General features: G+C 33.2%; 1 protein-coding gene across 1 annotated transcript in view; it reads left to right on the top strand.

The window, feature by feature from the left end:
* The window catches only part of LOC110035834 (26S proteasome non-ATPase regulatory subunit 8 homolog A-like), a gene marked incomplete at its 5' end in the record, with an annotated part of 15392 nt that extends 2667 nt beyond the window's left edge, over positions 1 to 12725 (top strand). The window contains 3 exons of the mRNA XM_020740142.1: positions 7761 to 8024; positions 8347 to 8458; positions 12395 to 12725. Of these exons, the coding sequence (XP_020595801.1) occupies positions 7761 to 8024; positions 8347 to 8458; positions 12395 to 12535 (517 nt within the window). The remainder of the gene's footprint in view (positions 1 to 7760; positions 8025 to 8346; positions 8459 to 12394) is intronic.
* Positions 12726 to 12966: the final 241 nt, after the last annotated feature.

Genomic DNA, 12966 nt, shown 5'->3' with positions numbered 1-12966 from the left:
ACAAACAAAGAGTCATTTTGACAACCATAATCACGCAACCATCAGATATTAAGGATTGGGGCAAGATTTAAAATATCATTTGAATCTAATTTAAAAATTTTTATTATATTTTCTTCATGAATACTTTTAATTAATTATAAGTCTTTGTAGCCTTGTAGTAATTTAATTTTTTAAAAATGATTGAGTAGTTTTTGGAGCCAAAACAAGCCGAACACGAACGAACAAATATTTGTTCGTGTTCGACTCATCAACTTAGCGAACGAGCCAAACAAAACAAGCCGAACACGAGCTGTTCGCGAACAACGAGCCGTTTTAACAGCTCTAGTTGTGAGCCAACAATGCTGCAGTAATCTCATCAATTTTGATTGTTTCTTTTCCATATGTAAGAGTAGTCACCATATACTCATAGTAGAAAAACAATGAACACAACAAAATCATTGTCCGATCTTCATCCTCCATACTCACATCAAGCCGTGTTAGATCTGTGATTATTTGATTGAAGAAATTCAAGTGCTGCGCTAGATCAGTGTCTATCTGCATCTTCAGCTCATACAGTTTTTGCTTCAGATACATTTTATTCGTCAGAGATTTGGACATAAACTGAGATTCCAATTTATTTCATACTTCTCCTGGAGATTTCAAATTCATAACATGATACATAATCTCATTAGCCAGACATAAACGTATGGTGGCTGCCGCTCGTTGTTGCAATTCTTTCCAATTTTTATCTTTCATATTATCAAATTTCGTAGCTCGCATAGCCTTTAAAATTCCTTGTTGTGCCAACAAATCTTTCACCATTATTTGTCACAATCTAAAGTTCCTGGTTTCATCGAACTTCACTATATTGAATTTTGCACCAGACATTGCTATTTAAAATTAATCATACAACGAACTTTTCCTGCTTTGCGTCGAAACAAAAACACACCGCAAATAAATTCAAATAAACATGAAATTCTCTGTCAATTGCAGCAATTTTTCTGTAATTCTGTTATGATTCGTGAATCAAATTTTTCACACGAACTACTTTTCCTGTTGTGTCAACACTTCAGCTAAGCTGATATCCTGCGAGCAAAACCCTTTTGTCTGTTCGCAAAACACCACTGTTCGCGAATAGTCGTGCCTGCTCGCTTCGCCTGCTCCCTGCCGAACTCCACCTGTCGCAAATCCTCCCGCGACAAACTTGCGAACTCCCCACTGGCCGAACTCCTCCTGTTCGCAACCGAACTCCTCTCCTCTGCGAAACTAAACTGCCACACGAATTGCTTGCAAACCGCTCCTTCGCAGACTTCCCTGGCCGCTAGAACTCCTTCCTGCAAGCAATCGCAACGATTCGCCAACTGCGGTTCGCGAACTACTGTAACGATTGGCAAAATCCTCTAGATCTCCTCTGCGAATTGATCGCGCCTGTTCGCGAAACCTTTGCGTGCTTGTTCTTGCCTCGTCGCCAAGCTTGCTTTGCAGAACCATAAAAATTGATCGCGGAATAAGATTTTGTGAAGAAGCCCTCGTCCTTCACTAAACTCCTGCGGCCGAACTTCTGCATTGAATTCGTGCTCTCGACTGGTCGCACGTGAACGCCGCGAACCCACGAACCCCCTGCCGCGACCCTTTGCGAACAACACGAGAACTCGCGAGATCGAAACCTCGCGCGATTTATGCCGCGAACCCATATTTGCGCGATGAGCTCTACGGATCTCGCCGACGCCTTCCTGCTCCTCTGTTGATCTCGCCGATGGAAGAAGCTCTGAAGTGCTTCTTGGAGTCCGAATCGTTCGCCCGTTCGCCGTTTTGCATGCTTCGCTGAAGCGAAACTGCTGCAAACCGCAACCCTTACCGAATTCCGCCCTCTTCGATTTTCCTTCTGTTTCGATCCTTGAGGAAAATTTTTTTCCCTGCCCCACTTTGCTCTGATACCAATTGTTGAGAAATTAAGGCGAAAAAAAATAAGAATCCACACAAATCCAGAAGAACATAGAGATTTAACGAAGTTCGATAAATATGCCTACGTCCTTGGAAGCAGATCGGCGAATTTCACTATTTCAGAGAAGTCAAAGTCATATATATAGATAAAACTCACAGATAAAATTAATAATATGCCCTCGCTCCCCCCAACCCACTAAATTCCAAGAGACACTTTTAATTTCAAGAGACACTCCTCTTCATTCCAGGAGACACATCTCTTCAATTCCAAGAGACACTTCTCTTAATTCCAAGAGACTCCAAATTCTGGTATATGAGCCATACTTAACAGGGTTATAGACCGCAAGTGAGCAACATATAAGTGTTGGGTTTATATGTTTGCATTGGGGCAAGGATTGACTCAAGGGATAAGGCAAAAAGGAGGATAAACGTCCAATACATGCCATTTTGGATTTACCAAGTAGATTGAAAATAATGCTTTCCATCACCATCATCTGCCTTTTTAAAAGGGCATATTGATGCACAAAATTGAAGCAATGCGGTGTGATGTGAGGTGTGCGCTTCTCATTTTTATCATGTCTAGTGAGTTGTGAAAACACGTGCTTTGCTTGTTCGAGCACTCGTACCTTCACATGAAATGCTTGTGTGAAGCGCTTCATTGTTTTGATTTAGTGGTACTAATTTATTTAATAATTTAAAATTGATCGATCCTCACCTCATCACTGTCACATATTGTGTCTTCTCCCTAAATTGAAGAACTGTAGCTCTATTGAGCACTTTCACACTATTGTAGTTGTGTCGACTCACACCTCTCTGACACCATCGCGGCTCCCTTGACCTTCCCTTCAACTATGGTAACGTTAGTGGCCTTCTTTTTTAGTGTGTTGTTGGCGGTGGGCTGATCACTCAATTCATGGTAGTTTATTTATTCAAGTTATTTTCAGAATGTTTAGGGTTCGATGATTAACACTTCTACTCACAAAAAATTTGATGGTTTGAGATTTGCTAAAGCTAGGATTTGTTATGTGATTTAAGGTTTATTGATTAACACTTTAATATACAAATGGCATTTGTGATTTGATTTAAAAAATAGGCTAGTCATCAAATGTCATTTGTGACTTTTATATGGTTTTAGCAAATTCTGTAATTATTTATGTAATCTCTCGTTCTCTACATGATATTTAGTAAACTTAATGGAGTATATATTTAATTATTTAGAATTAAATGAATATATGACATTTAATAGGACACAATGGAGAAAAATGATTCATGTAACCGACCTCACTTAGTGGGAAAAACACTTTGTTGTTGTTGTTGTTGTATTATTTACATACAAAAAAACTTATATATGCTCAATCATAATATGAGGAGAAAAGATCTGACTTAAAGTAGCAAAGTTAAAATTCAAGTTAGATATCCTTTTTCATGTACGCATATATTTTGATAAAGAGATAAATTGAGGTATATCTTGAAGCAAGAAGCATATTATCAATCTTTATGGAGCATCTAAAAGAAGTAATGTTACCAAATATAAGAAAATGCTTTGGATATAAGAGGTGACTTGCTTTCTTATCAAGAAATACAGAAAAAATAAATGAAGTTCAAATGTAGCATAATGAGAAGGTGGTAGATAATACTAAATAATTAGATATGCCAATATCCTTTGCACTTTGATAAGTGATCAAGTTCTGGATCGAAGAGTGTTGATGCATCTATAATGAAATGTTCTATGAATCATTTTCTTTATAAAAAACTTGAAATATAGTTTACAAGACAATAATTTGAGACCAATGCGATTTAAAGAAGATTTAAAGAATGAAAATGAGGAAAAAAGAGAGAATTGTGCAATACATGGTTGGGTGATTTTATCATGCAGATATTCCTTCAATGTAGTACAACGGTATTTTTTTGATCATATGGTAGAGACTTTTGCATTATATGGGATCAATCTTTGACTACCATCCTATTATGAGTTAAGAGTCCCTTCACTTGAAAGAGAAATACAGGCAACAATGAAGGATGTGGAGCATTAAAAATAGTTTACAGGGAAGGAATACACTTTTATGGCACCTTTATGACAAGTTCATGAAATGATTGTAGAGGGTGTTCTATAGTAATTTTTTTTTTGTTAATTACCATCAAGCGCAATATTCTTGAATTTAATGCATCTGAATATTCAAAGCTTGCTTTGAAACTTTTTTAAACTTTTAGATGCACAAATAAAAAGATTAAAGGGGATAATATGCTTGAATTTTTTATAAATAACTATTCTACTTACTTTTAGGTTAGTAATTCATAGTGTTTAACATAAACTGTATACATTTTTTTTCCTCACATTTAGAGATTTTGAACTCTTCATAAGTTCTTGTAGGTCAAATGCTTATGGAAAAGATGAGGCACATGTACCAGACACTATGTGCAGCCCATTGTATTGATTTGAGGCTAGAGAATATTAGGAACATTACTCGAGTGAAAAAGGCTATTAAGAATTTATTTACTTTTTTATATATATATATATATATATATATATATATGTATATAATTATCAATTTGCTCTTAACATGATAAGAGTATATATTAGCGGCGCAAAATTGATGAGATCGATTCATTTTTTTTGTTACTTATTTTCTCATTTTTGTGAGAATATAACTAATTAAAAATTTATGACTCATTTGTTTTTTGAAAATTGGATAAAATTTAGATTTAATGTTGATTATAAGGAAAAGAAAGAAACTATACTTAAGACTATATTTTAAAAATATTGAGGATTATGCTTTGAAGTTTACAAATTTATTAGTGAAGATGTTTAGATTGGTCGATGGTGATGAGATTGACAAATTGATTGTGTTTATGATGAATTTGAAAGAGTGAATGATGTAATTCGTAGTGAATTTGGAGTGGACAAAAAGAAATAGTGTAAACTTCGACAATTATTGCATTAAGCCAGATGTTATCTTAATTTAGAGATTTTTTATAAAATACTAGCTATAATACAATGAGATGGATAATTGATGGCTGATTTCTATGCAGTTATTAGTAGTTAATGCTAGATTCAAATTATAAAATGACCATAGATAAATATAGATACTTTTTTATTTATATTGGTGGCCTATTCTCAATTGAGTTCATCGTCTATATTAGAGATAAGAAATTCCTGATTATAGTTAATTAAAGTGTGAAGTGCCAAAATAGTCCTCGACTATTTACATGGGGTTGTTTTAGTTCCAGAGTTCATAGAAGTGCCAATGTAGTCCCCATATTGTTTATATTGAGGTTGAAATAGTCCCTATGGAGGATTCTTGGAGCTTAATTTTAAAATAGTCAAATGACTATTTTGATACTTATATAAACTCTAGGACTAAAACGGCTCCATGTAAATAGTCGGAACTATTTTAGCACTTTTCTCATTAATTAAAACTTCCATATAATTTTGAATTTCTCTAATGATTAAAATATTTTTTAAATGTTGGATTATAAGCTTAATACAACAAAATGGTGGGAGATATATGATGCATTAACCTTAACTTTATAAAAATTAGCTATTAAGATTTTATGATTAACGTATAATGTCTTCAAAAATAAGAATAATTTTTTTTTTTTTTATACAATGTACATATTTTATGTATTTTATTTAGTCTTTTGTTTCACATATTCATATAAATAAGAGAAATGAATTTGATCGAAAGCGTTTAGATGATTTATTGTTCATCAAATACCTCTAAAATTCGAAAAAGAAGATTCACTTTGAGAGATGATTCGTATACTTTGGATTCTATTGGTGAAAATTGTAGTGGTTAATTAGAGAAATGAAAGATACTAGAGAGCAACATTTTGGTGATGAATTCAACTTTGAGGCTAATGGAGACAAATTAAAGAGGTATGAGGAATGTGATTTGTAAGATTTGGTAGGTTAAGAACAAAACATTTAGCCACAATGGGGGTGATTTTGTCTCAACCGGCAGCCTCTTTTGTTATTTAAGAAAGGAAATATGTGATCAACTTACAAGGTGATGAAAAAGAAGATGATAATAATGATTTTTTAGGATGGAAAATTTCTACTTGAAGGAGAAAGATTATTTGAATGATGGAGTCTAGAGAAGTATCAATGGAGTTGGAGAATCTACTAGAGGAAGATACTCACCACAAGGTATGATAAAAAAGAGACTTCTCGCTTTGGAGAGAAAAGTCATTTTAATTTTGTAGTAAAATAATACAACATGGAGGCCCGAAAGTCAGCTTTTCCCCTCTAGAAGTTATAATCTCTTTGGAGAGGTATCCTTATCTGATTGATAATCTTTTAGAGAACCTTCCAAAAACACCTAAAATTTCTTTCAAATCAATTCTATCCTCTTAGTATGAACTCAAATCACAACATTAAGAGGTTAGCATAGGATTGAGTCTGCATTCCAAGGAGATTTGGTTTGGTTGCACTCGTGGAAAGACTAAATTATATGGTCAAGTTAATTCATTACGGATTATTTCATATATTGCAGCAGATTGGCGATAATGCTTTTGTTTTAGACTTGCCTTTTTACATGAATATTTAGACATCAGTGTTAAGAATACGAGGTTATTTGAAACTTCACTATCAGAACGCGGGAGGGCATGGGAAAATTATTCCTCTAATAGAAAATCAAACATCGACACCTTGAATAGATGCAATGGCCCGTGATGTTTTGTTTGATTAAAAAATTATAAGAAATTTACTTTTAACGGAGTTCTAAAATAATCAATTTATACATCGATGCTAGTTTTTAAATTGAGCATTATGTGCTAGTCTAATCAACTCAAATTAATGAATTGTTGCAATGATTAAATGATGTTAAATAGTAAGTTAATTTAATGCTCATCTCAATATTTTTTTATAGTTCTCAACCTCTAGCACTTGATTTACAATCAATAAATATAGGTTTTCAACGATCGAACAATGAATATTATTAGTATATGAAATGAAATGCTCTGTCTAATTTTTGGTTTGTTTATTTGCTTGTTTAAGTACTCCTGTAATTAATTTAGTCAACCAAGTTGTAGCCAAGTTCAATTCTAAAAAAAATTTAAATAATACATATATGTGAAATCTTGGCTTGAGCTCTGACTGTACATACACGACTCTTAGAATGATCAAACGAGGTTTGATCTAAGGTGTGATTGTTTTGGTTGTCTGAGTTCAATTACAGCCTTAATTGAAACAGGTAAAAAAGTAAAATTTCCCTTCTTTTCAGAAATCAGCAAGTCCTTTTAAACATTTTCAAAATTACGAGGTGAAAAGAAGTCCATAAATTGTTTTAAGACTGTAAATTTAGAGTTTTTCTGGTCTAAAGTCAGTCAAAACGGAAGTTTCTTTACCAGATGAAACTTTTGGATTCTCATATAACTCTTTAGTTCTGGAAGAAACTTCCAATTTTGAATTAATTTCTTTCGTTATACTTAGGGTGTGTTTGGGGCGACAGTGATTTGCCGCACCACAATTTTTTCTGTTGCGTATTGCCTATTTTTTTCAAAAATTCAGCTGCATTTTCTCACCAACTCTGCTAAGTGCGGTGGCTTTTAGAAAAGCTACGGTATGACTTTTTCAAAAAAAAAAATAATAATAATAACCACTGCAGTTTTTTAAACAGCAGCTTCTTTTGCAACAGTTTCTTCGTACAGTTGTAATCGGCCCAAACAGACTCTTAATATTAAGTAATTTTGTCGAATACTTTTTCATGTAAGGTCATCTTTTAGACAAGCTGCATTTCAGCTTTTGCAAATCTTTTTTTCAACTAAGATTTTATATTTTTCAATAACGGTATCTTCGTACGCCTTATTGTCTCTCACCTCGCTACTTTCACTGTCAGCGGTCTTATTCCACCGTCACCCCAGGAATACCCTATCTTGGGTCTTAATCTCTTAAGGCTCCTTGCACAAAACCGAATAGCAGAATTTCACACCGAGTTAGAACTCCTTTCCCCCACTGCATTGGAGAATCCTTGCATCAAACATGCTGTTGAGCTCGAGCAGTCTTTCATGGAGGGTGCTTATAATCGCGTTTTGAGTGCGAGGAAGTCTGTCCCTCATGAATCGTATGTATATTTCATGGATCTCCTTGCAAAAACTGTCAGGTAATTCTTATGCTTCCATTTGTCAAATTAATCAGATTTATTTTTCTACTACTTTAAAGATAGCTAAGATTTGTTTGGGGTGGCTGCAATATTTTATAAAAATGTTTGTAAAATTGCGGTGGTAAAAACAATCTTAGAAAGTTGTGTAATTATAATTATTTAATTCTTTCTAAAAAGTCAAACAACAGCTTCCATACAACCGCCACAATTTAACTGTCATGGTTGCAAAATACAACTTCCCACCCCAAATATCCATAAAACAAAAAGAAAACCGTTCCCAAACAGACCCTTGATGACCGTCAGATCTGCTTTTACTTTGCAGGGATGAGATTGCAGGCTGCAGCGAGAAAGCTTATGATTCATTGTCTGTCGCTGATGCAAAGAAAATCCTCATGTATACATCTGATCAGGAGCTTCAAGATTACATCTCTGAGGTAGGTTTATTTTTCATGGTATATCATTTAATTTGTTATGGGGTAGCTTGTTGATTCCGAAGGGAAAAAGTTTTGGGTGAGGTTAAGATGGATTTTAAAATCCATTGATTTACTTTGACATGAGTGCAGCATAGGAGTTGATTGATTATCCATGTATTGTGTTCATGTGAAAGCAAATCAAAGGATTTGAAATTTGATCCCAACCCAACTTTACGCTTTTTGTAAATAATTTTGATTGTTGCTAACAGTTTGGATTTGAGCCTACCTATTATAAAATAAATCCTTCTTAGTTGTAGATTGTGACAGTAAATGTCACGACCCGACCTGGGGTTAGAAGTAACCAAGGCAGAAACAAACATTCAGATAATGATAATTGAAATTCTTCTATTTTCTATTTTTATTTTCTATAACTAATATTTAATCATTTTGAAATAAATGCAAGAGCCACTACAAAAATAATTTGAAGTAATACAGTTAAACTTTTACCTTAGATCAGGTTGTCCATATCTTTTTTAGATACCCTTCTCTATTATTCATTATTATTTTGCAATATCAACCTGAAAATATTAATTTAAAACAACATAAGCTAGCAAGCAAATGAATACTCTCACACCTAAACTATAATAACATAACGAAAAGGGAACAATATAATTGCTAGCGAGAATAATATGAATCAATATAAAAGCACTAGACATTTTAATTTTTCAGATATGATTATTCACGATAATTCATAACGTTTAATGTGTTTTCCTATATTAATAACTTATCAATATCATTTTATATCTTTACAACCTTCATATGAGCACTCTTTGAAATTGTATTAATGAAGTTACATAAATGTCAATATCATTTTTTATTTATGTGCACGAGTATCTTAGAGTCCCACAAAAAGTACCTAAGGGAAGTAAACTTCATCATAGTCAATCATACACGCAATCAGTCTTTGCAGCTCATATCATTCATACATTATTTTTATTTAATTCTACATTTAAATAATGCATAATAGTACTTTTAAAATATATATTCATCACAATGATATGACCAACATCTAAAGAGAATAAATCAAAGTAAAATGGGCAATTAGCTCTTAGTAAAAAATAATGAATTTGGTTTAGAATAAACTTTAGAATAAACAAAAAAAAGTAATAAAAACTTAAAAGATGAGTACTTACCTTGAATTTGCTTTATGAAATGATCCCTTTCAAATTTTTAAACTCTCTTTCACTACATAAATTCTCTCTCCTTGTTATGTTTCATAATAGTCTAATATTAATATGTAACAATTTACAATTAAATTAACTATAAAAATTACTAAATAAACATCACTCTTGGCTCCTTATCTCTTCTTTTGCACAATCCGATCTCGATCTCATTAGTCCTTTAATTCAATTGCGTGTTCAGATTTAAACATTAAAATTAATTCATAAAGTTTAATATACCTTCATGACATTTTAATTAAAATAATTTATACTATTAAAAAATAAAATCCATAAAGCCTTACCTTAACATTCATTCAATAGCTTGATTTGCCTTCTTGCAACATGAACCAAAACCATAAGCATTCTTGATAGACTTTATGTCATTAATTAACATGAAGCTCTATTACTATCTTAAACATAAATCAATTTAATATATATACTATCTGACTAAAAGAAAACTAACCATTTTTTTTCCTTTTAAAGGCTTAGTTCAGTTTCCTCGGTTAGGGCACAAGCTTCGTCCTTCCGATTTTTTTTTCCTTTTAAAGGCTTAGTTCAGTTTCCTCACCTCCTCCTTCCTCTTCTTCACGGAAAAATATTACATCAGGACTCCTAACGTAGAGCTACATTCGGATTGGGATATTCGATTGTGTTACGAGAATATTCCATCTGCGTTATTTGTAAAAATGATATGTTATTCCAGTATTATATGGTGTTATTCAATTATTTTGTGGTGTTATTGGAATATTCCATCGGGTTACTTGATTTGGGGCTATGTTATTCGGCATATTCCCCGTGCTATTTCAATTTCCACTATGTTATTGGAATAACGCAGCCCCAAATCAAGTAATGCGGGGAAATATTCCAATAACACTTCAGCCCCAAATCAAGTAATGCAAAGAAATATTCCAATAACACCACAAAATAATCGAATAACACTATATAATACTCGAATAACACATTATTTTTACAAATAACGCAGATGGAATATTCCCGTAACACAGCCGACTATTTCAACCCTAACGTAGCTCTACGTTAGGAGTCCTGATGTAGTATTTTTCCCTTTTTAACACAAAATGTGCACAGAGACAGAGCTTGCTCTCAGCCACACACAATACAATTCCCGCAGGAGGCTCGGTTTGACCTCCTTTCGTGCACAGGGGCACACAGAGCCTCTTGACTATAACTTCGTTTGGTTTGCCTTTCCCTGTATACGGCTCACCTCCTTTCTTGCAAGCATCCACGCATGTTTCTTCTGCTCGCCTCGACTAAGGTTGCACATTTGACCCCCCGTCTTACTCTTCCTTCACTAAGTCACCTACACAGTTCCTCTCTTCTACTTCTCTTATCTCTGTCTCTCACTAGCTCTTTTTTTTTTCCTCCAGTTTGAGCTATAATTATGAAGAAATAGTTGAAATGGCGAATGATTCGAAGCAACACAGATCCATTAAAATTCATTTTATTTTATTGACTTTTATTTAATTATTTATTTCAATTATCACAATAAAGGTTTCATATCTATTAAAGATTTATGGGAGGGATCCAAATGTTTTAAGTCAAGGTCAACGCAGTGCTAGCTTAAGCTTCTTGATTAATTGATAGTTTGAGTTTCAGTTTGAGCTCAAGCTTGATTCTATGAGTCGGCTCGCGAGCTAGCTCTTTTATTATGAATTAGAAAAAATGTTTATAATTCAAATAGTTATGATAAAATAATAAGAATAGTGATAAATTAAAAGAATTATAATAAGAGATCATTTCATATAAGAAATAACAACAACAAGCTTTTATCCCATAAGCGGGGTCGATTACATCAATTATTTTTCTTCATTGTGTCTTATTGAGTGTGATATTTTCATTAAAATTAAGATAATTTTTTATACAACATGCCCAAGTCCTTTTAGGTTTATTATTGTCTTTCTTAACACAAGTCGAATCTGAAGCATCTCTCCTATCCGGATCAACAGATGGTCGATGTTTAATGTGACCAAACCATCTAAAACGACCCTCTTTAGTCTTGTTTGCCACTGGAGCTACACCAACTCTTTCACATATACATTCGTTTCACATTTTGTCTCTAAAGGGGTGTTTGGTAGCAGACTTTTAATAGGATTTAGCACTAGATTTAAACTCAAATCCAGCAAACCAAAACCCACCCAAAAAAAAAAAAAAAAAAAAAAAAAAAAAAAATCCAAGTCTCTGTTAATCAGAAATTATTCTTGTTCCGTCTTCTTCCAGGGTTTACGTCTGCTTCCAGGCGTTCCGTCTATAAATCCGCCAAATCCAGATTTACCAAATCCCACATAGATGGATTTGCCGGATTTACGTCCCCATTGATTGCGACATTCGCTCCCGTCACGAGCTTGTTGGAAATCCGGATTTGAGAAATCCTATTAACGTAAATCCGATCTCGCAGCAAACACTCTCTAAGTGTCAAGTCACTCATCTACCTAACCATTTTTATCTCAGCAACATTCTCTTTTAAAAGCCAACATTCTCCGCCATAAAGCATTGTAAGTCTCACCTCCACCTTCTAAAAAGTTAAATATAATTTTATGTACCATCTCGCACTTAAAACTACTGACTTCTTAAAATTTGTTTTATATTAGTATAGTTAAAGCGAGTCAGCGCACAAGCCAACTACTCATTGTGATGTGCACTTTCCGATTCTTCTATATTATTTTTTCATCATTGTTGTAATATGATGAAATGAAATATCATTGTAATTTGATATTTACAGGAACACCCGGAATGGGAGATCAAGAATGGATTCCTATTCTTTCAGAAGGCCAAAGAATTACAACCACACAAGGAGATACCTTCCTTACAATTAATCAATCAAACTTTAAGCTATGCAAGGGAGTTGGAGCGGATTGTCTAGAGTTCCAGAATGTTCCAGAAATCATGAACCCTTAGGTTTCACCTTCTGAACCATTACTAGATTATATAAACATTTATATTTAAGGTTTTTGAATTGTTATGATTCTAAATTGCATGAAGTTGTCTTATGTTGAGCAAAATTTTGTTTTTTTCATTACATTCAACACCTAAAATGTTTTTATTTAACTATTTATGCATCAAAATGTTTTTATTAGTGATTTTTCACAAGTGATGAAAATTCAAATTTAGGTTTTATATTATTTCAATAATATAATGACAATTTTTCATTAGTATCTGTAGTAATGCAACTGCTTTATCTTTGCATTTGAATAATTTTTACTAAATTTGAATAGTTACACTATTGTTAAATCTTTAATATTTCCCAAAAAATAGCATTATTATTTATATATATATATATATATATATATACTC

This window comes from Phalaenopsis equestris, unplaced genomic scaffold (assembly GCF_001263595.1).
Source record: "Phalaenopsis equestris unplaced genomic scaffold, ASM126359v1 Scaffold200201, whole genome shotgun sequence".
In the NCBI taxonomy this organism is placed as follows: domain Eukaryota; kingdom Viridiplantae; phylum Streptophyta; class Magnoliopsida; order Asparagales; family Orchidaceae; genus Phalaenopsis; species Phalaenopsis equestris.
Note: the sequence above shows the minus strand (reverse complement) of the source record. Positions and strands in the feature narration are given on the sequence as shown.